Source organism: Lycium ferocissimum, chromosome 3 (assembly GCF_029784015.1).
Source record: "Lycium ferocissimum isolate CSIRO_LF1 chromosome 3, AGI_CSIRO_Lferr_CH_V1, whole genome shotgun sequence".
NCBI classification, from domain to species: Eukaryota; Viridiplantae; Streptophyta; class Magnoliopsida; order Solanales; family Solanaceae; genus Lycium; species Lycium ferocissimum.
In genome coordinates this window covers 60,755,158-60,782,302 of record NC_081344.1, presented here as the reverse complement: position 1 = coordinate 60,782,302, position 27,145 = coordinate 60,755,158, and the positions used below count along the sequence as shown (strand labels likewise).

The 27,145-nt window shown below is 34.2% G+C and overlaps 2 protein-coding genes across 3 annotated transcripts; one reads left to right on the top strand and one right to left on the bottom strand.

The window, feature by feature from the left end:
* The first annotated feature begins 4,734 nt into the window (after positions 1–4,734).
* On the top strand, positions 4,735–7,994 carry LOC132050329 (pentatricopeptide repeat-containing protein At2g28050). 2 transcript variants are annotated; one of them, XM_059441543.1, is made up of 2 exons: positions 4,735–5,124; positions 6,239–7,994. In XM_059441543.1, exons 1-2 carry the CDS (start codon positions 4,760–4,762, stop codon positions 7,458–7,460), a joined length of 1,587 nt encoding a protein of 528 aa, XP_059297526.1. In that variant the 5' UTR covers positions 4,735–4,759; the 3' UTR covers positions 7,461–7,994. The 2 variants fall into 2 exon arrangements, with proteins under 2 accessions (XP_059297526.1, XP_059297527.1); XM_059441544.1 differs by lacking the exon at positions 4,735–5,124 and adding an exon at positions 5,196–5,293.
* Positions 7,995–18,916: 10,922 nt separating this feature from the next.
* LOC132050328 (P-loop NTPase domain-containing protein LPA1 homolog 2-like) lies at positions 18,917–24,593 on the bottom strand. Its single transcript, XM_059441542.1, has 7 exons — positions 24,417–24,593; positions 22,877–23,169; positions 21,852–21,933; positions 21,100–21,519; positions 20,333–21,025; positions 19,604–19,720; positions 18,917–19,344 (listed from the first exon to the last, which is right to left on the bottom strand). Exons 1-7 carry the CDS (start codon positions 24,570–24,572, stop codon positions 18,976–18,978), a joined length of 2,130 nt encoding a protein of 709 aa, XP_059297525.1. The 5' UTR covers positions 24,573–24,593; the 3' UTR covers positions 18,917–18,975.
* Positions 24,594–27,145: the final 2,552 nt, after the last annotated feature.

Below are 27,145 nucleotides of genomic sequence, written 5' to 3'. Positions count from 1 at the left end.
GGGCTTTACTATCAGCGAGCTTCAACAAAAATATGTTATTAATAAAAAAGGAAACCGGCTTGTTAATGCCTATAATATATTTATTGAACATAACTTTTAGTTTTGATTTTTACCTTATCTGCTGTTTGATTGCCCTTTATTGCATCTAACAACTTTTTGAAGTTGTTATCCATGTAGTCAAACACCTACAGTTTTGAAACACAAAAAATAGAATTAGAAATGTTAATTACTTGACACAAGCAATATGAAGTAACAAAAACATATTGAAAACAAAACGCCTACTTCTTTCTTGAAAATCTAAAACTCTTCCCTTATCAGTTTAAACTCATTTGTTCCGGGTCTTCTAGGTGCATCTGGTTTCCTTGTCCCTTTTATCCGAGATTGCTTCCGTGATGGTTGTTTCCTAGAAGGAGAAACGAAAAACGGGAAACCGTGTCCGTTTCTTGCATCGCGGAATCGAATTGGCACTCCTTGGTTGTCTTTGTTTGCCACCGGACAAATGCGGTGGTGGTACTAAAATCATCGTAATCATCATCTACCAAATCAGTACCATGTACACCATTAACTCCATGTTTGACGTCTGGTATATCATGTGCAACAAGAGGCAAATTAAGAGTTTCCAACTCATGGGGTGTTGGCACAACTTCCTCAAATCTACAAGACTGTGAACAACAAAATATAGAAACTACATTACCATGTATATCTACATTGGGGGCATACTAAAATATGAGGAAAATATAGTCAAAATATATTGATCACAAATGCCTTACTTCATAAATATACTCAAAATATAATCAAAATATACTATGAAAAACAAATATGAAAACAATTAAATGGTAAAGGACACAAACAAATATAACTGTTCAGTTTGCTAAAAATCTGGTTTATCGGGTTTTTGTCGTCTCTGAACATGCCATCCATCAATCTCTTGAATTCTGGTTTTCCTTCCGTAGTCCGCCAATTCAAAATTCTAGGAATTAAATTCCCCGTCTTAACTGCAATGGTGGACGGGACTTTTGAGCAACATTTATAACCAGACTTGCATAGCAAGTGGCAACCCATAAATCCTATAATATTTCTTAAAACTAGCATATTCCTGCCCGATGCTTATAACCAACTCTCTAAACGACTCTTTACCCCAAGGATACTCGTTATATCTCCCGTCCTTTACAACATCAAAATGGATCCTTGGTATGTTTGTTGAGTTTGGCTCACCACAATGTACCCACGTATTTATGAAATACAATATTGCCATCTTGATCGCGTCATCCCCTTTATCATCCCAAAATCTTTGTCAAAACACTCAATAAGCTCATGTCTTTTAACCGGGCAAATGTTCTCATCATTTCTACCAAAATATTCAACCATAAGCCTATTCGATTTTGAGTTATCATAAACAAAATCGTTTTCATCGCAGACACAATCTAACCCAATGATGAAGCAAATTCTCTAAGGCCGAAACGCAAAACTTTACCATTTATTTCAAATGTAAAGCGCCTATATGTGTCGCCCTAAGTTCTTTGACCATAAAGCACCGAAAAATCATCGTGCTTGTACATCCAATTACGCATTCCGAGATATTTACCAAAACAAGAATTCTTGAAAATGTCCAATCAAAGGGTCTGTTAGTTTGCCTCTAATATCTTGCATTACATTAACATTCGTGTATCTACACATAGATGGTGCCACAGCAGGGTGCTTGGTAACAAAAAATTTAGATACCTGAAACAACATGCCAAAAAACACATATGATTGACAAAAAATAGTGAACACAATGAAAAAATATAATGTAATTCAACAATAAATATATATGAATATACTGAAAATATAATGACATATATTGACTGAATATGTAAATTACAGATCTGTAATAACTGTCAACAAAATATACACAAATATACTTAAAAATCTTAAAAATTACAGTTATGGTGACGAACAATAAACACGAATTAACTGAAGAAACATGTGAAAAAAATAACAATACAAAATATACTTAAAATGCACATAAAATATAGATCTGGTTAATTCACAGATCTGTAATAACTGAACTAAAAAATACAAACGAACTAAATATACTGAAAATACAACATAAATATACCTCTGCATCATCATCCTCATCGACATTATGTTTGGTTTTAGCAATTTTTTTGCCCTTAACATTAGCAACATTGTTACCAGCCTTTCTCTTCTTTTGTATCTCCATTTGAGAAACCTTTTTCACTTTTTCTTGTTGTTTACTCTTCGAATCAACATAATCAGCAGAACGCCTAGGATCATTAATTCTTTTTGAACTATTCTCAGCATAAGAGCCTGCAATGGCAGTTTCATGTTGAGAAATTCCCAAAGAAAAATTAGGAATCTCAAATTCGGGTTCTATACCTCTATTCATCATCGGAGTAGAAGCTTTCTTAGCCATTTCACTTGAATCTAAAAAAAACAACCAAGAACAAACAGTGATAATTAATTATTTAGAGTTGCATTCCTGATTCAAACGAAAAAAAAAAAAACACGAAAATATAGGTTAAATACACAGTGAAAATTAAAAATCAGTATAGAATCTTACCTTTTTTGGGAATTAGATTTGAATTATGAGTGAAATTAATGAGTAGTTAATTAGAGATAAACAAGAAAGTTGAACTATTGTCAAACTGATTTGAAATTGGAGGAAATTAAGGAATATTGTGCATAATGGCATGTATTTGGGGGGATAGGAGAGAGAGACGTTTTTTTTTTGCTTAAATTTAGGAGTGTGGGAAGTTATCAGATGAGTGGTAAAAAACTGATAGTTATATGAAGTAAATATGTTATATTTTAGCTACTAAATATAATTATTGTAAAGTTTAGTTATATTCCATAAATAGGTAATAATGTAAGGTATGCCAAGTAAATTTTACAAAAATGAAACCTAGGCCCATTTATCCAAATACAAAGGTTCCTTTTTAGGTTACTGTTTAGTTTATGTCCCTATTTTTAAGGGGCAGTTGCACTTTGTCCCTATTTTGCGTTGGTCTTTAATTTTTGCATCTCAAGACAAATAATTTTTTCGCGAAGCATAAATTTATATTTTTAGTTCATAATATCCCACAAGTTATGCCGAATCTCTTAAAGAACTTATGCCCTACTAGACATAAGTTCGATTTTGAAGGGTAAAAATTAAAGAGCAGCTCATTTGAAGGGCAAAACTTAAAGACCAACTTATTTGAAGGGTAAAAACCTTTTATTTTTTAAAACTTGTACAAATATATTCAAATAACATTAGGCTGGAGTCTAATGTTTGTTCATATATTTCTCAATCTTAGCTATAAAATATTAGATTGTCGTATGACACTTGAATAACTTACAAAATTTTAGATTACAATTTAACATTTTTTATGCGATTTTTATTTTGCTCAAAAAGAATCTTTGGATCGTGATCTGAAAGATACATAAACTTTAAGAAGAAAAAAAAGTGAATCATTTACTAAACAACTATCCAAAAAGAAACATGAAAATTTCTCAATTTCCCTAACCATCTAATATCTTCTTTTGGGCAAGTTATATATTAGATTGATCGGCCAAAATAATTACGTTCACTAGTTAAATATACAAAAACTATACATATTTCATATAGAATATGCATATTTTATGTATATTATATTCCTTCCGTCCAGTTTTACTTATCATGTATTGACCTGACACGCCTATTAAAAAGCCAAAATCAAAATGATAATTTTATTATATCACACCACAATTTTACTATATCACCCTTTGAATATAATAAATGTAATATTTTGAGAAATGCATTTAGAAGTGATTATAGCAACCTAAGAACTCTCAAAAAATGGCAAATCCCAAACCCACATCTTCATCCTAAAGCAAAAATTGTAGACACCATTGTCAATACAGTGCTAATATCAAATACTCCCACTACTTTTTTTCCAACCTTAATCCAAGTTTAGTTCACCTTATTTTATCTGATCCACATATTAACACCCTCAAATGCCTTGATTTCTTCAATTTCCTTCTCCTTAATCAATCTTCCCTTAGTCTAATATTTTTTCATACGATTTTTATTTTGCTCAAAAGAAATATTTAAATCGGATCTAAACGGTACATAAACTTTAACAAAAATAAAGAGTAGGTTATTTACTAAATAATTGTTCAAAAAAAGTAACATGAACATTTCTCAACCCCCTAACCATCTAACATCCATTTTCTTGCGGTAAAGTCACACATTTCGTTGATCGGCCGAAAATAATCATTCGCTAGCCGAATATACAAAAATATATGCTACTCTTTATGAAATATACAAAAAATATATATACTATTTTGTATAAAATATGTATATTTTATGTATATTATATAACAACAACAAACCCTGTGTAGTATCACAAGATAGGATAGGGTCCCACTAGTGTAGCGTGGAGACGATAGAATGTACGTGATCTTAGCCTACCTTTTTAAGAGGGTGTTTGGATGAGCTTATTTCTATAATTTGTTTACATGAAAAAATAAGTTGGGGTGGTCTTATTTTTTAGCCTTTTGGTTTTATAAGTGCTAATTACTTTTTAAGGATTATTTTTTTGACATTAATGTCATTTGTTTAAAAAGCTATTATTTTGACGGGATTATACATTAATATCATTTGCTGGCTATTATTTATACGAACCTATTTATGTCAATTTCCCTTTTCTCTTTTCAACCAGATCCAAAGAAAGTTAAAATAAAAAACCCACCACAAACAAGTCAAAATGAATCTCTCAATTTCCTAAATCAAATAATGTCAGTCCTAAAAGTACTCCAAAACCTAAGAACTCTCAAGAAATGGCAAATCCCAAACCCACATCTTCATCCTAAAGCTAAAATTGGAGACACCATTATCAACACAGTACTAATCTCAAATACTCCCACAACTGTTCTTTCCAACCTTAATCCCAATTTAGTTCACCTTATTTTATCTGATCCACGTATTGACACACCTAAATGCCTTGATTTCTTCAATTACCTTCTCCTTAATCAATCTTTAATTACTTTCAAGATTGGTGTTGAAACCCATTTGAATCTTGTTTGTAGACTTGTTAAAGAAAGATACTTTGATGATGCTGAGAATCTTTTGGTTTTAGTCCCAAAGATTGAAACTTTCAGGTACCCATTTAACTGTTAAAGATTCTTGTTTGATTATCAGAATGTTCCTTCTTTGATGCTTAAAGCATTAAATTATGTATATTGTAATGTATATGTTGTGTATATTTATACTTGATATATACTCCCTCTGCCCATTTTTGGTTTTAGTCCCAAAGATTGAAACTTTCAGGTATCCTTTTACTGTTAAAGATTCTTCTTTTGATGCTTAAATCATTAAACTTTGGATTTTTCTTTTTTCATTTTTGGCCCGTAGGCCAAAATTAATTACCGGCGCTAGCCAAAATGTACAAGGGAAAATTGCAATCAAATACCATTCGGCCGTCTAGTTTACAAAACATGTACACAGTGTATAGGTAGTGTATACTTTATTACTGAATATACATATACTATACATACCTGTACACAACATATACAACCGAAATGTATAGGTAGTGTATACTTCGGCTATGTTGGTAAACTTTACATTCACTTAAGTTTCCCAATGAACAAACCTATACACTGATTATGTATATTATAAGTATATTGTATGTATATTATATGTATATTTATACTTAATATACATAACATACATACGTTTACTGGCTATTATGTTTTAGAGTGGTTCAAAAATGTGATTATCCCTTAAACTTTCAGGTGCCCCTTTGCTGTTGTAGCTTCCTTCTTTTTTGATAACCAGAATGTTCCTTCTTTAATGCTTAAAGCATTAAACTTTAGGCTTTTTTTCATTTTTGACCCATAGGCCAAAATTAATTACGGGCACTAGGCAAAATATACAAACCTATATACTGATTATGTAAAGAAAAAGTTGCATTTTTGACCCTATTTTATGCTGGTTTTTAATTTTTGCCCTTCAAAATCGAACTTATGCCTAGCGGGGATAAGTTTTTTAAGGGCGTGTGCATAACTTGTGGGATATTATGATGCAAAAATATAAACTTATGCCTCGCGAAAAAGTTGATTGTTTTGAGGGGCAAAAATTAAAGATTGCCACAACATAGGGACAAAGTGCCGATGACCCATATGTATATTTATACTTAATATACAAAGCATGTACATTTACCGGCTATTATGTTTTAGAGCGGTCCAAAAATGTAATTATCTCTTAAATTTTCAGGTGCCCCTTTGCTGTTGTAGCTTCCTTCTTTGAGAATCACAATGTTTCGTCAAAGTTTGCTTCAAAAATATTCAATTTGCTTCTTAAAGCTTTATCTGATAACGGAAAATTCCAAGAGGTTATGGAGATTTTCATGTATATGAGATTAAATGCAATTGAGATTAATGAGAGAACATGTACTGTTCATTTGATTAAGCTTTTAAAAAGCGATCGGATCGCATTAGCGCTGGTTTTCTTTTATCAAATGATTGAATCAGGTATTCAGGTTTCAGTATTTTCTTTGACAGTTTTGGTTGATGGATTGTGTAAAAATGGGGAGATAAAGAAAGCTAGAGAATTGGTGGAGGAAATGCTGTCTAAAGGGGTAAAGCCTAATATTATTACATGTAATACCTTAGTGGATGCTTGTGCTAAGAGATGGAATTTCGAAGAAATGGACAACGTTTTGGCGTTGATGAATCGGGAACATGTCGATTTAAATGCCGAGACTTATAAGTTTCTGGTGGATGGATTCTTGAGTGGTGGGAAGATTGATGATGCAGAGAGATTGATTTTGGAAATGTATGTCAAGGGTTTTAAGGTGGATATCCATTTGTATAATTCGATGATTAAGGGATATTGCAGGCTAGAGAATACGGAAAGGGCACTTTCATTATTCAGGCAGATGATTGAGAAAGACATCTGCCCAAATATCGATACATACTCAGTTTTAGTAAAAGGTCTTTGTGATGTTGGACAGGTAAGCAGAGTGAAAGAGCTCGTAGATAAAATGGTGGGTCAGGGAGTTGAGTTGGATGATAGTATGTTTGACGTTTTAATTGAATGTTACTTCAAGGTCGGAATGATAGAGGAAGCTGTTAGCGTACTTGCATTGATGGAGAAGAGAGGATTCATCGCAGATATGTCTGTGTATGAGCTGATAATTGATGGATTATTCAAGTTAGATCGGACTGAAGAGGCGGTATCTTGGTTAACACTTTTAATCAAAAGGGGCATGTCTAAGCAGAAGTTAGCTACTATTCCGCTGGTTGATTATTTAGGAAATTCAGCTGCTGAAATGTTGGTTCACAAACGCAAACAACAAGAAGACAGCTTTGATACGTCCTTTTACTCTGACACGATTAGTTTATGGCTCGGGAAACAGCATGATGATGCTCATTCTGCAGAAATGATGAATATTTCAGCAGTAGAAAACGAGTATATAAAGGGAAATGCTGCTTAAATGGTTGTTCAGAAAAGAAAACAGGCTGGAAATTATGTGGGCTTTAAATTAGCGCCTTTGGGGGTATTTTCCTTCAAGAACTATATACAGATAAGCTTTCATGTCTTCGATGCAAGCTTGAATAAATTTGGGTTCTCCTTAAATGGAGATTTGGTATGGGAAATACATGCATTATTTGGAAGAAGAAGAGACAATATACAGATAAGCTTGCATCCTAACTGAAAAGAAAACAGGCTTGAAATGATGTGGGTCGTAACTTGTAAGTTAACGCCCTTTGGATGTATTTTAGTAGCAGTCAAAAAGAAGCATAAAGTTCACTTGTCATATATACGCCCTTCCCAAAAACAAATGCGACGGTGTAAGTTGTCACAAAGATATAAGTTGGTTCCATTGGCTTCTCTATCAACTAGATGTTCATTGTTTTGATCTCGAAAGCCCTACAAAATCTGCCCAAAGTTTCTATTATTTCATTGACTTGTTTGTAGGTTTTATACCCCTCTTACTACTTATTAAAAAAATCCCTCTTTCTTCCTACAGGGACTCTGAGGCATCATTGGTGTTCATGAAGTTGGATGGTAGTTGAAGCTAATCCTTTTCCTTCTCTGGTTATGTTTGAGTTTAACCGTTTACATCTCCGGTTTTGGATTGAGTTTGATTGTTAAGGTCTCAGAAAATCATCTTGACCCTCTTTTTACTTGTGGGGCACATGAACTTCTTTGTCTAACTACATTAGTTTGAGTCTTTTCTCTATTGGATAGCACTTAGACCTAGTAAATGAGGGTTTTATGTGCTCAAGTCCAAAATCAAAGTTTGCTCTTGGAAGTCTGTAATTCCCTATTTAAACAGAACACTAGCACCCAGCAGAGTTTTCTAGTGACTGGGCTTAAACATGCTTACTTTAAATTGGATTTGACTCACAGGAACCATGAATTTACTCCTTGCTCATACAGGTATGATGGCTCAATTGGTTCAGCATCCCGTGCAATGGTAGTTCTCGATCAGTTTGCGTGGCAACTTAGTCGAAGAAATCATTAATTGGTTCGCATATATGTCAAAATATGTTACATTTCTATGGAGGATTGGTCGGTTCATGGTGTTTTTGTTTTTCTTTATTTACCATTTAGTTCTGTGCATAGATATGGTCTCTGCATCTCAAAGGATTGGAACTTTTTTGAGCTGTTGTCCTGTAGCGTGTTGTATGTCTATGTATAAGCTCAGTACGCATCAAGGTTGTATATCACCTCAACTAGGATGTCATTTTGTGATTAAACAGACACTGAAGTTCTTGTTATGATAACTTGGTGATGCTTTCACCTGCAATTAGCAACTAAGCTGTGTTGGAAGATGGAAATAGTTAAGCTCTATATGCCTGTAAAACTAGTCCAATATTTGAGCAGATCTTTAGCCCCATCAGCATTGTAATATTCAATGGGACTAGAAGCTCTGGCATACGTACCAAATCTACAAACCGATGAGAAAACATATACAGTAGTTTTTACATCATGGGGTGTGTTCGGTAGGGGGAAAAACATTTTTCAATTTTCTCATGTTCGTTTGGTCAAAATTTTTGGAAAACATATTCCTTCATACCGAACGCACTCCATGCAGTCTTTCAAATTTAGTAAAGAAATCATAATTGCTGAAAATCTCGAATTGATAGAGCTTGAAACTGTACTAAATCCATGCATCATCAACAACAACATAGCAAGGTGGGCCTGGGGAGGGTAGAGGGTATGCAAACCTTACCCCTACCTTGTAAAGGTATAGAGGCCGTTTCTGACTAAATCCATGCATCATTGGTTCAAATTCTGGTACTATTCGTGTTACATAGCAGAAAATTGTGGAACTGAAGGATAAACGTGTGGACAGCTTTTGCTCGTGCTTGAAGGTTAGATACGTGGTCGCATTCACACTTCAAGAGACAAGTATCAATTTTTTGTTTGACTAAGATCTTGATTATGTGTTGTCTATATTACATGTAAGGTTGATCACGCTATTTGCTTCCGCTGTTTATGTCTGTATTTCATCAAGTGACATCAAGAGCCTACTTGCATTTAAATAGATGACCTAGAATATACATATGTGTGATTATGTATGATTATTGTGTGTTTCTGAATTCGTTTTTGCGTATGAAGAACGTGATTTAAAAGAAAAAAATTGTATAATTGAAGCTGCTGTAAGACATTTGATGCGGCTGGATGAAACCTGATTTAGGGTTCAAATTATCAAAAATTGACAGAGGTTGTTTGGGTTCTTGGCAGCAAAAGTGGATTTACCAATCCAAACATGCAAAAGTTTTGTTGATTTATCTATTTCCAAGTTTAAAGTTTGATATTGGATCAAACCAATTAAAAAAAAAAGGGAAGAAAACCTAAGTTGCTAGTGGGTCTGCTACGGTAGCAGGCGGAGATGTCGTGGAGAATATGATCAAGTAACGAGTAGGTTTTCTCCTAAATTTGATTTTCAGTTCTTTTTCTATAATAATAAAAATAAAATAGAAAAGGGAAAAGGAATGCCGCAGGGATTATATTTGCCCTGCCGACACCGTGTTGGTGTGTTGAACCGCGGCTTAAAAACATTTTTTTATATGGATGAGTGATGAGTCTAGCAAATGTTTGTTAAATATCGGATTCATGGGAAAGGGGTGGCGGCAGTGGATGTTTTATGTAAGAGAAAAGACCCAAAATAGTACACTTTCTTTTGCTTTGGACTCAAAAAGATACATAAGTACATGATATTTGCTAGAGTGGTACATTTTAGTCAATCTCATAAGTACGGTTAAATCTTAAAGAGATGGAGCTCTTCACCCAAAATGATTTTTTATCAGCAAGAATGAGACTCATTCTAGTTGAGACTACTGTAACCACATAACCTATACTTCTACTTCTTGTACTAATCATAACAAAACAATCTTTTAGTCAAGTACTCCTTTCCGGTCTCAACGTAGAACTCCATAATCATCGTACCCCTTCATCCCCTGCACCAAACTTAGCACTGACCATCACCATTTAACTCAGCCACCACTATATCTCTGCCGGCTAAATCCAATCACTTTTTCAGTGTTTGTAGCTAATCTGTACATGTCGGGCTCTTCAATGGCCATGAAAGATAAAAATTCTTCTTTTTATATCCATTGATCTAAGACAAAACTCATGCATCCTTGTTAATATTATAAAAGGATAAACCTTTGACCAGTCATATTAGAATAGGATAAAATTTGTTTGATTACCTATCGGCCTCCAAACATTCGTTTTGTATGAAACCTTCTCTTTGAATTGGACACTTGAGTAATTAAAACTTTTGACCATGTAAAACAATATTTTGAAGAACTGGAATGTTGTAATATACGTTGAAATCTTCCTCACAAATGTTTTTTTTGGGGTAAATCAGGTCTGATAGAAGATTATTTTTGTGAAGGGATATGAAGGTTGGGTTTTGTTGGGAAAATATCTCAAATGACGAGCTCAAGACTCCTCGTTAAGATGCTTTTGGGGATTGACTATGGTTGTGTTCGGTATGAAGGAAAATGTTTTCTTGGAAAATTGTATTTTTGGAAAATAAGTGAATTTCTACTTATTTCCCCATATTCGTTTGGGTAGCGGAAAATAAGTAAATTTCTTACTTACTTTACGTTCATTGGTTAGTAGAAAACATTTTCGGAAAATACCCACCCAAGCCCCACAACCTCCCCCCACCCCCACCCCCATTTTTTTTTTTTTTTGAAGTATTTAATTTTTTTTCTAATTTTCTAAACCACCACATACCCCCCTCCCCCCCGGTGTGGGCCCATACCACACCAACCCCCACAACAACGCACCCCCCACCCCCCACCAACCCCCACAGCCACACACCCCCCACCCTTAATTTTTTTGGAGGGGGTGGTGGGGTGTCGGGAAAGGGGGGTGGGGGTGGGGCAAAAAACCAAAAAAAAAAAAAAAATTCAAAACTTTTTTTTCAAAACAAAATTAATTTTGGGGGGGAGGGGGTGGGGGTAAAAAAGTGAGGCGTGGGGGTAGGGTGGTGGGGATGGGGTGGTGCAAAAAACGAAAACAAAAAAAAAATCAATTTTTTTTTTTCAAAACAAAATTAATTTTTTTTTGGGAGGGGGGCGGGGGTGGGGGCATGATGGGTGGAGTGGGGGTGGGGCAGGGGAGGGTGGTGCAAAAAACCAAAAAAAAAAAAAATCAAAACTTTTTTTTTTCAAAACAAATTAAGTTTTTTGGGTGGGGGTGGGGGGCAGGGGGGTGGGTGGGGTGGGCTGGCGGCAGGGATGGGTGTGGTGGGGGTGGGGCAGAAGTGCTGTGGGGTGGTGCAAAAAATAAAAAAATTCAAAACGTTTTTTTCAAAACAAAATTATTATTTTTTTGGGTGGGGCAAGGATGGGGTGGGGTTTGATTGCGGGTGGGGGTGGTGCAAAAAAAAAAAATTCAAAATTTTATTTTCGAAACAAAATTAATTTTTTTTTTTGCCAGGGGGTGGGTCAGGGGTGGGTGGTGGGAGTGGTTGGGGGGTGGGTCGGGTGGTTGGTGAAATGCACTTATAGACTTGTTTTCCCTACTTTTATTAGGGAAGTCATTTTCCCCATTTTTAACCAAACGAACATGGGAAAATTGGAAAATGTTTTCCTCCATACCGAACACACCAAAGTGCACTACTTTGGCAAATATTATGTACTATTAGTGCTCCATATTATATTATAACTATATATAAGAGAAAATGAGAGTTTTTTGTAGTCCTCACAGGGCTATTTTTGTCATTTATAGCCCTTCCATCCCACAATGAAAGAGTGACACATGTTGAGTAGAATTTCAACTCTTTAAACTTTATACGTGGCTAGCTGCTGTAATTGGTGTTTGTCCTACATATTTTTTTTTTCCGAACTAACTCATTTTATTCATCTTAAATTTCATTACATTAAACTTTGAGGGAGATAGCAAAAGTTCCTGCTTAACTCCTTGTTCGTGACTGAAAGATAGAACCAACCTATTTTTTTACAATCATAGATAATGCGAATGCATAGATGGTAAGCAAAAAAGTATTGTGCAATGGCACGAGGTATCCAGCCTATACAAAAGGGATCCTCAACATATTTAATCTACTACCGTCCACTATGAATCGGAAAGAACATATGATCAGGGGTTTGAAGGTGATGTTGTGCTTCTTCTTGTTGGAGATCCTCGAAGGCTCGGAAGACTCCGTCTATCCATGTTAAGTAAACCTTTAACCTCGGTTTCGGCAATTAAACGTAAAGTTCGATACTCCTTAGTCTCGCAGAAATTGTGACTAAGAGAGGCTAATTTGTCGACAACTCGATTACTTTCCCCCTAAAGCAATGGCTTAAGGAGACATTAGCTTGTCTCATGGCATAGTTAAGCTCTTGTACTTCTTTGGCAATCCTCCGGGAACACAAGATTAACACCATTTACACAGTCCACCAACAACTTTGAATCACTTTCTGCCTTTATATGCGTAAAGCCATTAGCAATGCACCATTTAAGACCATATGAGAGAGCACTAGCTTCTGCCCAGTTGCTAGTACCTCTACCAAGGGCAAGAGCAAAGGCAAATATCAAGCGACCTTATGAGTTCCTAACGAGCCACCTCCCCACACACGACACCCCTACAATCCATCGGTATTCGGTTTCACGTAATTAGTAGGAGGTTTGAACCATATGATAGGAGTGTAAACTTTAAACTGGATGTTACTCCTAATCAAGATAGCTATACTATCCTATCTATGCTCAACATTAATTTTCTGAAACATGTGATTAACCAAATTTGTGAGCCATAGAGAAGGATATCAAGTTCAAAGTCCTATTTACATTAGGCTTCACTTTGTCATATTTAGAAGAGCATACGGCTTCCAAATTTCCCATGTAGCAATAATAATGAGGCATCTAGCCAAGAAGGTTTGAACGAGGATTTGAGTTGTCGGACTTCCACCGCTAATCATCACTTGTTTGAAAGGCATATTAAAACAAGCTATACCAAAAGGACACCTTGCTTTTCTCCATACCGCACTTGCAAACTTACCGGTGCTAAAAAAGATGATCCACACTTTCAAGAGTTTGAGAATTACAACAAGGACAAGTAGTTTGGATAGGAATTCCCATTTTAGAGAATTTTGCATCAGTAGGTAGCCTATCCCTAAGAGTCCTCCACACAAGAAAACACATTTTGAAAGGGACACTTTTCTGCCAATTCATGGTGTTGATCCAATTTTTTTGCCTTTTCTTTCTAAGAATCGCCTAGTCCGAAGCCAATGTGAACACTCCACTATTCTCAAAGAAATCCATATTGGTTTATCTTTGCCATTTGGATTGAGGGTGATTTGCATTTCCAAAATTCTGTTGACCACAAACTGGGGAAGCATATGAATCCACCCATTCCAATTCCACTGCCCATTCACCAAGATTTCTGAAGTTTTGTTTTCCTTGGTTTGACACCCACTGGAAGCATAGTGTATAGAGGACCCAAGTTGGTCCAATTATCAAACCAAAAAGACACACTCCCATTCACAATTTTCCAGATTATTTGACTATCAACCAGCTTCTTTACTTTGCACAAGGCATGCCAAGATTGAGATTGGCCTGATTGCCAAATTCTCATCACAGGATGCACTCTCTGACAATACTTGGCCAGCATGAAGTCTCTCCAAAGAGAATGTCTGGCCCTGAGATTCCACCACTCCTTTGCTGTAAAAGCATTGCAAGTATCATCTAATTTCCTGAAGTTGATGCCACCTTCATCATATGGGAAACACATTTTATCCTAGGCAACCCAATGGTTTTTCTTCTTATCAGCTTCTCCGCTCCAAAAAAATCTTTATATCATCTTCTCCATCTGTTCTAGTACCCCTTTTGGAGGACGAGATGCAGCCAAAATGTGGATAGGAAGGTCCTACATATCATTTTTGACTTTATTCATTTTATGAAGCCCACTCCCTCATGGGCTTTTACAATTAGGTGTGTAGTCCAACTATTTAAGGATCTGTTTTAGGCCCTTGTCGGATTACTTTCGGTACATTAGTATATGGTATTTTAAGTTTTTATTTAATTTAAAATAAATAATATTTTAAATAATCAAGAAGTATTAAATTTTTACATAATAAAAAATTATATTAATTAAATACTACTTAATTACGAATAATTTAGTGAAAATAAATTTTACTTTTTAGAGTGAGTTAAATTCAGAAAAGATGTGTCTAAGCTATTAAATTAACAATGCGTAAAACAATAACTGTATTCTGGGTGTTTGAATCATGATCGACATTTAAAATAGACTTAAGTAATGTGTTTATTTTCTATCTCGATCTTAAAACATGACGGAAGCACCTAATGACCTAAGATTTGATGATCAATGATTAAATATTCAATTTTATTGTGGATCTCAAAGATTCACAATATTACGAAACAATAATATAAATAAGTTGCATCATTGTTAATGGTCCTCACATATGCTCCATTGCCGCTCTTGATTTTATTCCCTTTTCTATTTTTATTTTTTTTGGAATTGGCGATTAATAATACCTTACAATACGATTGCTTCTAGAAAATAACTTCAAACTATTTACTATTTGGTAATAAATGATTCTTGAATCTTAATCTATGGGGAGGATTGTCCAACAACATATAAAGATACTAATTTCACATCTTATAATTGATGTTGGACTGGATCAATTAAATAACGAGATGGAGGTATTGATACCATATTACTACTATATATAAGTGAGGATAGTGAGTTTTTATAGTCTTCACATCCTCACAACACTAATAAGATGCTTACATGTGGCTTCTCTTATTGACTTTTTCTTGCATATTTTCATTTTTCATTTTTTGCTCTCATTCATTTTTTTTTTTAGACCACTCCACATGGATTTTGATATTACCAACTTTTTGTAGTCCTCAAATGAATTTATTTTATCTTTTTACCCCTAATTAAAGTTTTTATGACTTTGTGAATCCTCAAATATTTTGGTAAATTTTGAGAATTTTAGGGACTTTTTTTATGCCACTAAAAATAATGATGTTATGGAAAAGATTATAGTGGACCCCACAAAGCATACTCATCTATATTTGAGTCTTTTGGGGAAATATTATTAAACTTGTTTTAAAATATATTTTTCCTTAAGAATTTATTATAGACACGTAAAGAATTATCCTGTCATTTAAATTCAATCTTAATGTAGGCTTAATTATTGAATTAACATATTATTCTTATAATACTGTTTAGTATTTGTTGATATTGTTTATTGATTATCATTTGCTATTTTTAGTTTTTATTCGTCTGGTTAGACGTAAAGTTGTTTTATTTTCTCATGTAATTTTGTGTTGTACATGCTGGCAAAATAAGTAATTAGCAAAGATTTCACTTAAGGTAGAATTAAGTTTAAAATTAAAGTAATAAATACATATAAACTTATATTAATGTTAAATACTTTTAAAATGTAAATTATAGTCCTTTCGTTTCAATCGAAAAATGAACTTCGAAGTACAATAATAATTAATGAAAATTTACATGCGCACACCTTTAACATAAACTTATCTAATACTGTAATATCTTATGGTAAAAAATAAGTTAGCCAATATGGGTTCAATTCGAAGAATCAAATGAAATTAATATAACATATACAACAACAACAACAACAACAACAAGCCCAGTATAATCCCACCATGTGGGGTCTGGGGAGGGTGGAGTGTACGCAGACCTAACCCCCACCTTGAAAGGTAGGGGTTAATCTCAAAATATTTAAGAAAAATATAAATTAGAAGAGCTTTCTATTGCTTGATTTTTTTTCTTAAAAGAATCTAATACAACTAAGAAAAATGTTTTCTAACTTTCATATACGTTTTTTTACTTTGAAATTTTAGAAGTCTTTTTAAAGTGTCAAATTAATGTTACAAAAATAAAGAAGCAAGAGTAGAAAAAATTTAAAGAATATCTACAAATTAAATTTTTAACGTCGGTTTGGGCCCGAGCATAGCACGGGCCAAATGACACTAGTAAAAGAATATGGGGCAATTCGCAGAATTGCCCTTCTTTTGGGGTGGTCTTTAAATTTTGCCCCTCATATTTGAAATCTTTAAATTTTGCCCTTCGGCTAAACCCCATAGGTTCCGGGTTCGAACCCCCGCTCAGTCAAAAATTTAAAAAAAATTTGCAAAGCAGAGTTTAAATATTCGCTTTTATGCCCCTTAAAAGTGTGCCGGCTAAGTATGCTTGCATAAGAAGCATATATACATATATTTTTTTTAACTTTTCAAGGTAAACTTTTATATATATATATATATATATATATATATTTTTACGTTTGAGCCTTTTAATTATGCATAAAAATAACTAAAAGTATGCCCCAAATTTTTCCTTAAGGCATAACTTAAACTTTGCCTTATAAGGCATAAGTTTTCCTTAACTAAAGTCAGGCATAACTAAAAGTTTGCCTTATTTTGAAGGCAAAGTTTAAATTTTGTTATGCCTCTCCGGCAATTTTATGCTTTTAGTTGTGTTTAACTAAAAGTGAAATATGAGGGCAAAATTTGAGGAAGGGCAATCCGCGCAAAAAATGAAGAATTTAGTTGTGTTTAACTAAAAGTCCGCCGAGGGAATTTTGCCTTTCTTTGGAAGAACTTTCCGAACCCATATATATATATATATATATATATATATATATATTTTTTTTTTACATTTCAAGGTAAACTTTTAATTATGCCTTAACTTTTTTTTAAAAAGTATGCCCCAAAGACATAACTAAAAGTATGCCCATAATGCGAAATTTTTTCCTTATAAGCATAGAGACTTAACATTAAAAAAACTACGCCTTTTATAAGGCAATAGTCTATGCCATTTGAAGTTGAAAGTTGTGCAATCTCTACTGCCTATCGGAAGGGCATAATTTTGTTATGGTTCCTTTCTCTCCAAACTAAAATTAGCATACCGCCCCATAAGGCATAACTAAACTATGTCTTAGGAAAAAACAATTACCACAATCCTTTTGTGATGGAGATTCAAAATTGGGAAAATATTTCTTGGGTGCCTTGGATGGGAAAATATTTACGAAGGCATAACTACCTTGTAGCTTTTCTTTAAAGATTGTAGCATAATACTTTTCCATGTAACTTTGGTATATAGGCATATATATGCACTCCCTAGTCTGCCTTGCGAAATTATTTTTATTTTATGCTTGAGCGGGGGTTCGAACCGATAACTTCATGTATTCGCCCACCTTTACGACGTAAGACACAACTTTCAGCAGACAAATATGATGAGCGAAATTTAAACTTTGCCACCCCAAAGAGGGATTTAGCGAATCCGCAAAAAATGAAGAATATGCATCATTTTGAGTCCAAACCAAAAGATAGTGTTCTGGGCCTTTTCTTGATAAAATACATATCAAATGTTTTTTTTCCCCCGTTTTGCATTTAGTTCAAAGCTCTTATATCTTAAAGAGGTTTTGCTGACAGTGAAAGAGAAGAATGGTGACTTGTGAAATTGAAATGATGAAATTATAGAACTACGATTAGGTTTAAGTTGAATATATTGAAAAGGTAATTGAGGACTATAGACAAAAAAAATTCTCCCTAATATGTAAGAATTTGAAATCAACTAAAAATTTTAATTTGCAAATCTTTCTTTTTTTGGGATTAGAAAATAGTAACGAATATTTAGGACTTTGATTTGAAAAAGTATTAATAATTTTAGCACTTCCAATTGTATTTAAATATGGAGCACTTTCAATTCCTTCCAGTTTTAGGAGTTCTTATTTAGGTTTAGGAGTCATTGTGTAGACTTAAAAAGACAGTGAGTTTTTCTTTGTGACTTTTAAATCACTTAAAATCTTAGTTATTAATTTTTTCTTTATTTCGCATATGTAAAAAATCTTTATACGTTGGACTTTAAATTAATTAAAATGTCCTTATTTGAATATATAGAAAGTCTATTTCAGTGGATTTAAATTTTGTTTAAAAATTTCAAAAGTGAAATGCCAAATTGATATTTTAAAATTATAATTACGGTTAAAGTTCGCACTAGACAAAGTTGTCATTTAGTAATTTAATTACTTCTCTAAAATTTAGAACTTCAATTTTTAAGACGTGAAAAAAGCACCAAATTCTTTAACACGATAACCTTTATCAGTTTTAATAACTTGCAACCTTTTAAATTTCTATTTTATTGAAACACATCGTTTGGATTGTCTTGTATGCATTTTTTATATATTGAAATGACGCACATGTACTCTAAGACTAGTTTATAAAAATATGTTTTCTTAAGCAACCGAAAAAAAAAATAAAAAATCAAAGACCTATTCTATAGCATGACGAGAAGACTGAAGAAGCTCAAAAGATCATCTGCGCCATTTTTTTACCAAGAGAGAATGCTCTCATTCCAACATTTGACTACAACGCTCACAAAAATAAAGATGATAGGATGAAATTGCAGAGGGAGAAGGAGATATTTAACCAATTGAAAAACTGAAGCAAGTTCTTGGACAAAATTGGAACTTGCTAAAACTGAGATACTATCTAGGTCTTGCTTCAGAAAAACTGTAAACATTTGTAAAGGCACCATTCTGTGCATGGGTTGGAATGCTGTTGGAACGTTTTCTAGTCCTAATGTTGCCAAAAGTCGGCACTTCCTTCTCGTTCTTCTCTCCAAAGAGAGAAGAGTAGAAATCTAGAGGTGACTCGGACAACGTTTCACTTTTACTTCTGAAGTGATCAGTATTCTGTTTATACTTTTGTTCCTCAATATCATCCAAATTGAATTTGTTGTATGTGTCTTTGTCAGAATCATCCATCAAATAAGCATTTTCTTGAATGCCAAGCATCGCAAGATCATCATACTCCTCGTCTGATTGGGTATAGTCCTCGTCCACTGAGCCTTCCAACTGTTAGAAAAGTAGCGAAAAATTTATCAGAGAAAGCAAATAGTTAAGTTCTCTTTACATGAAAAAGCTAACAAAATAATGAATAGTAAAAGTTGATAACGAAAGAATGATGATTCAGATACAAGCCAAAAAGACTTAGAAGATGGTTGCGCATTCAGTTCACGAGCTAAAATTTATGAACTTGGTAACTAATTAAGCCAATGAAATGTAGCAAATTTTAATGGAACCATCAAACACTACATAGACCATTAATACACACCTCCCTGTCGATGTGTCTGGAGTCATCACCACTTGGATCCTCATCACTGTCGATCTCAGGTGGTTCATAAACCTCTTCATCATCATCGCTACCGTGTACAGATTGTTCCTCTTTCAGCTGTAATTAAAGCAGGAAATATGAATTTAAGCAGGAAACATGAATGTAAGATATTGTTGGAGATAAGGGTGCCCCCATAAGAGGTGCTGTAAAATCCCATTCCAATAAACACAATAATTTTAGTAACTACTGTAACCCTAATAGTTTCCCATAAAAGTACACCGATAATATTTTCCTATAAAAGTACACCTACTATGTACAACTAAAATACACGAGAGATAGAACTTTCAAAATATCTATGCTCTCGTCGCTCTCAATCATATTAGGGCTTAGACTGTGATATAGGGGTTGTTCCAACACATCGTGACAACCACCATCTACCAGTAGTAGAGTCGTGGTTCGTCCAAGTCTTCCGTTTCTGCTACATGAAGAACCCATAAGTTATCGTTTTACGGTTTACACGATATCTAATTAGTTTGGTTCGATATGCTATGTGTAGTCCTCGAGATATAATTCTTAAACTAGAAGCATAATGTGCATAAACGAGTCTCGGCCAAACAGATTCACTATATTCATGCTTGAACTAACCGGATAAAATGCTAAGACTACTCGCAGCAAAGTTTTTAGTTAATAACTAGCTCATGGGAATGCCTTCGAGAATTTGTGACATACCTCCTTCGCGTGTCCATCAGAAAACCTCGGAGTGGTGCAGCAAGAGGAAAAGTATCTACTTCCATTGTCTGTCAGCTCTCCCCTTGATTCATCAAAACTACTGGCATGACTTGTACCACCACCAGTATCACTGAGCCAAGCACTGATCCCGAAGTGGCCAAATTGCAGATTAATAGGTTCAGCTGTACCAATATGCATGGGTCCATACATAGGTGTCTCTGTTCTAACTGGCCAAGCTTTTGCTACTGATCCGTCATCATTCAGAAGAGCCATCAACTGCCTAGAAGAACCTTGTCTCTGGATCAGTTGAAACATCCCCTTAGAGCTCATGCAATTGGCACCACACTGACTCCGGTATTCCTCGTCGATGATCGAAGCCATGTTGGTAATTGGATCGTAAAGTTGTTCCCCTGCCTCCCGCCTTCGTAAGCAGCTGAAAACTGTTGCGTGAATACCAGCCACACTTCTATCAACGTTGGTGTTATTAATCTTTGGCACCAAATATTTGTCAGCTCGGTTACAGAGGTATTCTTGTATTGTTCGGATGTTGCGTATATATTTAACATACTTATTTTTTGCAGGATCCAGAGTCATGTACTTTGCACGCACTGCAAAGCGTTTTAAATGTTTCTCTTCATTCACAATGTATACCATAACAGGTATGATCGAAGGGTGCTTCTTCATCAGTCCCAACTGCGGGAAAAAAGCAAATTGAAATCAACTTAATCACTAGAGAAAGGGAAAAAAGTTTTCAAATTAACACTTACGACAAAGTTAAGGCTTAGATGAACGCCCTCCACAACAACTGATTCATTCTGCTTTTCCCATGAAGTGATTAATCGATCAAGGCTATCAATTACCATCTCACTCTGTGCCTTATATCCTTCAATTGCCATTTGTTTGGAACTAATCACATCGATCACACTTGAAAATCCGTCAAGAGGTGATTTTCCAACAGTCACGCCATTTACACCGTCTTGTTTTCGTAACGGAGGAGTTGAAATCCCAGATAACTTCTTTGCTTTTATTTTTTCCTTTGCTTCAGCAACAGCTACTGGATCCAAATATTCACCGGCATGGTAGGTCGAAGCCCAAAGTAGAGGGTTTTGATTTTCATCTACGAAACTCCTCATCATATGTCGGATGGAGTCAGTGGACACTACAGTTGTTATTCCCAATCTGCTTCCCTGTAATAAAAGGGCAAGTCACACATTTGGCCGGTCAGTCGTCCAAAAATAATAGTATACTATACATTTGCTGGCTACTATTTTCGATGACGGCTATACAGTGTAAAACTCCCTAAATAAATTGTAGACGAGAACATGTACACAAGTCAGATACGAAAGGTTAATCTATTCCTCAATCTAACATGCAAACTTGAAAATTGTCGTGTCTCAATAAAAATATAAAGTTCAATAGTGTGTGATGGTTAAAGTTGGTTAAAAAGAAAGGAGAAGTTAGTAAAACAATATAGGATGAGTGAAAAAGAAAATCAAAGCTTACTATAAAGTACTCATACCAGCAAAGCAGATAAGGTAGATTTCCCACAGCCACTAGTCCCACACAATAGCACGGTTACAGATTCTTTTCTTTCTCGGATCCTGAAGAAAGTGAAGAAATACAAAAAGGAAATACAGAAAAAGGTTAAATGAAAATTAATCAAAGGAACCTAAATAAGAAGTAAAAGAAACTTCTATCTGCAGACTATGCTATGTGATAAGTCTGATCAGCACATATCAAAAGACTAACAGACCATCAGCTTCCAGCATTCATTCATCATGCCCTCTGATAATACTGCAGACTCATTTTTCATGTCAGTTGTTAACTCACCTAATATACATGGAGCCCTCCCACTAATGCATCAAAATTAAATCATAGCTTTTTATTGATGAAACCAAAAGAAAAACTTCTTTTAACCTAATTTTCAAACTTACAAATTCAGCAGATACTTGGCTGGAGAATGACCCGTAGATCTTTTGGCAGTGTTAAAACCAAATTTGTTTTTTTAGACTGGGGGGTTTCTAAACCTAGAAGTTGCACTTACAAGTTAGCCCCTCTGTCCCATTTATGTGAAGGTATTTGACTGGGCACAAAGTTTAATAATAAGAAAGAAAAGACTCTTGAAACTTGTGGTATAAACTAGTCATAGACATTTGTGTGGTTATAAATCATTTCGTAAGTGTAGAATGAGCATTTTAAAGTCAAATTATTACTTAATATAGAAAGGTGTCATGTGTTTTGGAACTGACTAAAAGGAAAGAATATCTCATAAATTGGGACGGAGGGAGTACTTGGCATACCAGTAGGCCACCAAGTACAATACCCCCTCCTAGTTGCATAATGAATGCCAAATAGATCACACTATCCCCCTCCACCCCATAAAAAAAATTTAGCCTCCACCCTGTTTTCTCATGTTTGTGCAGTTTAAATGCCTCAGAGAAGAGGAGGGATAAGGAAACATAAATACAAACAGCCAGATATATAAAGATAACAATACCATTACCATGTACCAACTGCAGAAATGCATGAATTATACTGATTTACCTGCAAGCTAAAGCTAAGTCATCCCTCTGATTTGGTCCCATATATTTGTATTCGGTTAGAGCATCGCAAACGACGTCAAGAAACGTTTTTCTTCTGACAACTATAGTGGTGCGCTTTTTGTATAACTCAAATGGCTTACTCTTACTTTTATCATCCACTTTATCCAAACATGTATCAATGTAATTACTAGCCTCGTCCGGAAGAAGTCCTTTTGAATCATCCTCTCTTGACAGGTCTCTATCCGCAGAAACCAACTCATCACTTCTTATCTTCTTAAAAACTGTTCCGCTAATCTGATCATACAAAGTCAAACGCCTCAGTTACACATGAAAAAACAATTAAGCTTATAACGGTATGTATCAGAAGGTACAGTGCCAAAGAATCTAGAGAAGAACAGTCGATAATTGAACCCCCGATTGTTATAAAGAGCCGGATTCACCAGCACCAAAACCCGATATTGTTAATACTCAAAAGCAGAAACCTCACTCATAACAACACTAGAAAGCCGGTTACAGCACTAGGGGAATAGTTCGGTTAATCAGATTTGACATATACCTTTCATCGGAAACCTACAACGTCGCGGTCCTGGTAGACCCAAACAATCTAGGGACGGATACAATATTATGGTACGGGTTTGAACCTAGTATTTACTACACAAAACATAAATTTATGTGTAAAAATTTACTAAAATTGCAACAAATAGTAGATATAAACTCATAACTTTAAAAATATAATGGTTTAATGCTAAAAACCTTAAAAGATTGAACCCATAGAATTTAAATCTTGAATCTACCTCTGAAACAATCAACTAGAAATTTATCAAGGATATAGTTAGTGAGAGCTATAATTGAGCTTAAAACAATGTATATCCTTAAGAGAAAACCAGCTCAACGAACAGCTCAAGGAAAATAATGAAGAAATCTTTCAGTCTATAATTTATATGCATGTTCTAACCCAAAAAGAAAAACAAACCCACACTACAGACCAGGCCAGCTTCGCAAGCATTGGCTTTTCACGTTAAAAAGTTAACTGTAATCTTCTGAATAGATACAGAAGATTCATATATCTGATCCCAACTTAGGATTAAAGCTTAGTTGATATAAAAAGAATATAGATCGAGCAACGAGACAATACAACGGGAACAAAAAGAGATCAACTAGATTAGAAAGATTTCACATTTAACAAATTAAGTGTTTCATCAAATTTGTTACCTATTCTGATCATCAGAGAAAGAGTTAAAAGTTCTAAAACTGACAGTGTCAGGTCAATTTGAAGGTGATTACAAAATGAGAACTAACATGATATAGTAATAGGTAAACATACAGTACACTAATAAACAGGCATTCAGACAAATTTTGTAGCTAATCAGCGACATCCTTAGCTAATTTATTTATTGACGGATTAGCAATAAAATTATCGTAAATTCGAGCAACTTAGCGACGAAGTTTGTAGCTAATTCCCTTTTTTTTTTTTTTTTTGTGCTGATTGTGAAATCTTTTACAAGGCCAGTGAGAAAGCAAAAAAGTGAAAGGCAATGTACCTTCAAGGCATGTCGGGGTTTGCATCCCATAAGCTGGAGTGTGCTCTGCAGAACAGGACGCGTATACCTGAACAACGACGACTCTTTCCGTTCCTCTCTCGTCTCATCATCTTCTATTACCACTACATACAACACCTTCGTCACTTCCCCCGCCATTTCCTACAACAAGCAACAACGCAAACCTCAATTGCTTAACCATAAAATACAGGAATATTTACCTTTTTGGATCGCCCTAAAAAATAATAGCCATACTTTGTACCATATCAAGTATAAATATACATATTGTATACATGTATATACATAAATATACATAATTAGTGCATATGTTCTATATATATTTTGACTAGTGCTCAGTAACTAAATATACAAATTCCGCAGGTTGAAACACATATACCTCAGAACAACTAAGAGTTAAATACTAGTCCCTCTATTCTATTCCAATTCATGTGACACACTTTCCTAATACAGTTCGTCCAAATAAGAATGTCACCTTTCTATATTTAAAAATAATTTAATTTTATGAGATAAATTTACACCACACAAATATCTAAAACGTATTTTGGATCATAAATTTTAAAAGTATTTCTTACTTTTTTGAACTCTGTACCAAGTTAAATGATGCCACATAAATTAGAACGGAGGGAGTAGTTCAGAACACAACTTTTAACTCAAAAACCGCAGAGTCTAAATCCTGAATCCATGACTCCATGCAAATTTGATTAATAATATATATATACACACACGTGATCAATGCAGGTTAAAGAAGCTAGAAAGATTGTAATGTAGAAATTGAACCTGAATTAGATGTAACTTTTCAGTAGCCAAATGAATTTGTTCAGAGCAATAGTTCGGGTTGAACAAGGAGCCTCTTATATTAATATTAATATATATACAAACTAGGTGAGTGAGGTTAGAGAAGAGGGAATTAAGTTGTTTGATGAATTAAGAAAAAGAAAGAAAGAAACTTCCAACGTGGTTTCGCCATGACAGGAGCTGCTTCCACGCATCAGACCTTTAGTCCTTCCACGACTACAACTCGTCATTCCTTTTTACTCACTTTTATATACACAATAAAACAAAATTTTCAAAATTATTGTCAGCGACAATTTAGTCGTCCTATTTTGACTAGGCACAAAATTTAAAGAATTCAAAAAAAGAAATTGAATCTTGTAATCTTAAATTCAAGATGTTTATAATGTACCATAATGTACCTTGAAACTTGTGATTTTAAACTTATCATGTATCAACTTATAAAGAAATATTTTTTTGGGACAAACCAAAAAGATAAGTAAGATACTTAAATTGGGAGAGTAATAAAAAAGTAAGGAAAAAATAATTTTTATTTTAAGAAAATGCCACGTGAACAAAAAAATCACGTGGAAAGCGAGTGTATCTAAGAAGATACTCCCTCTAGTTCATAATAAGTGTCTGCTTAGCCTTTTTGTTTTTTGTTCAAAATAAGTGTCCAATTACAAAATCAAGAACGAACTAATTTTATTTTTGGAATTACCCTTGTTAAGTGCTAAGTGATCACATCTCATAATGTCAAGTTAACCGTAATATGTAAATTTTAATTAAGAATACCTACTTTTTTTTCTAGGAGTTGATATTTTCCTAAAGAGTGTGCTAAAGGCTAAGTAAACATAAATCAGAGGGAGTAATATGTTTAACACAAGTTTTCTACCTATTGGAAAAGAGTTAGCTTCAACAGATAAGTCGAACAAAAGAGAAGAGCTTCTAAAATGCTACTGCCAAGAAAAAGATTAAGAGCACTAACTATGATCAGATCGTACGGGGGGTAAAGACAATCAGATAGTCAAATTCAGGGGATATTAAAATTATTTATAATTTAGATGTGTAATTAATAATTCATGTCAAATTTAAAAGAACCTTTAAAAATTTTGCCAAAAAAAAAAAAAAAAAAAAAAAAACAAACAAAGAAAGAGACTTCTCTCTCTCCCTCCCGCTCTCTCTCTCTCTAACCACTTTCTCTTCCTTTCCCCCAACTTGGATGAATAGCGGGATTTTGACTAAATTATATGCCAAGTAGACGAGTTTGATCAAATTTGAATAGTAGTTTATAGCAATTTGACAACAGATTATGACCTAACTAAAATCATCCAAAATTCAAACTGTGTAAAATGCTCAATTTTTTTTTATTAAACAATAGATGGTAGTAACTTATTAATCTGTTAAACTTAGAACTGTTTTTCATATCCTTTTTTTTTTTTTTTTTTTTTTTTTTTGTAATTTTTAGTTCAGTCTATAACAAAATCAAATAACTTCTTTAATTTTATATACAATTAGAAGGGAAGTGTATGAACACAAATCAATTAAAGACAACCTATGTGTGCCAAATTTCTTTTTAGTCAATTTGGACAACCATGAAGTTGACTCAAATCATACTACAGTAGTCCAAATTGACTCAAACTCTAAAGGGGTTACTTACAAATTGCGTTCAAATTAACGTATTAGTGACTTTTTTGGTCCGAAAGATTAATCTAGTAGTATTTAATCTAAAACATGTATAGAAGGGGCAGCGGGCTGTAACTGTAACAATATATTCAACCTTCCTTTTTGAGTATTTGTGTACTAAATCACGATTTGAGACCTCGTATAAATTAGTAATCTTATTTGAAACTTGTTGACATGGTTTGAATTGGGACGAGGGACGAGGGAATATTTTAGCACCATGGAAATTCATTTTACAATTGCAACTTTTCGGGTGC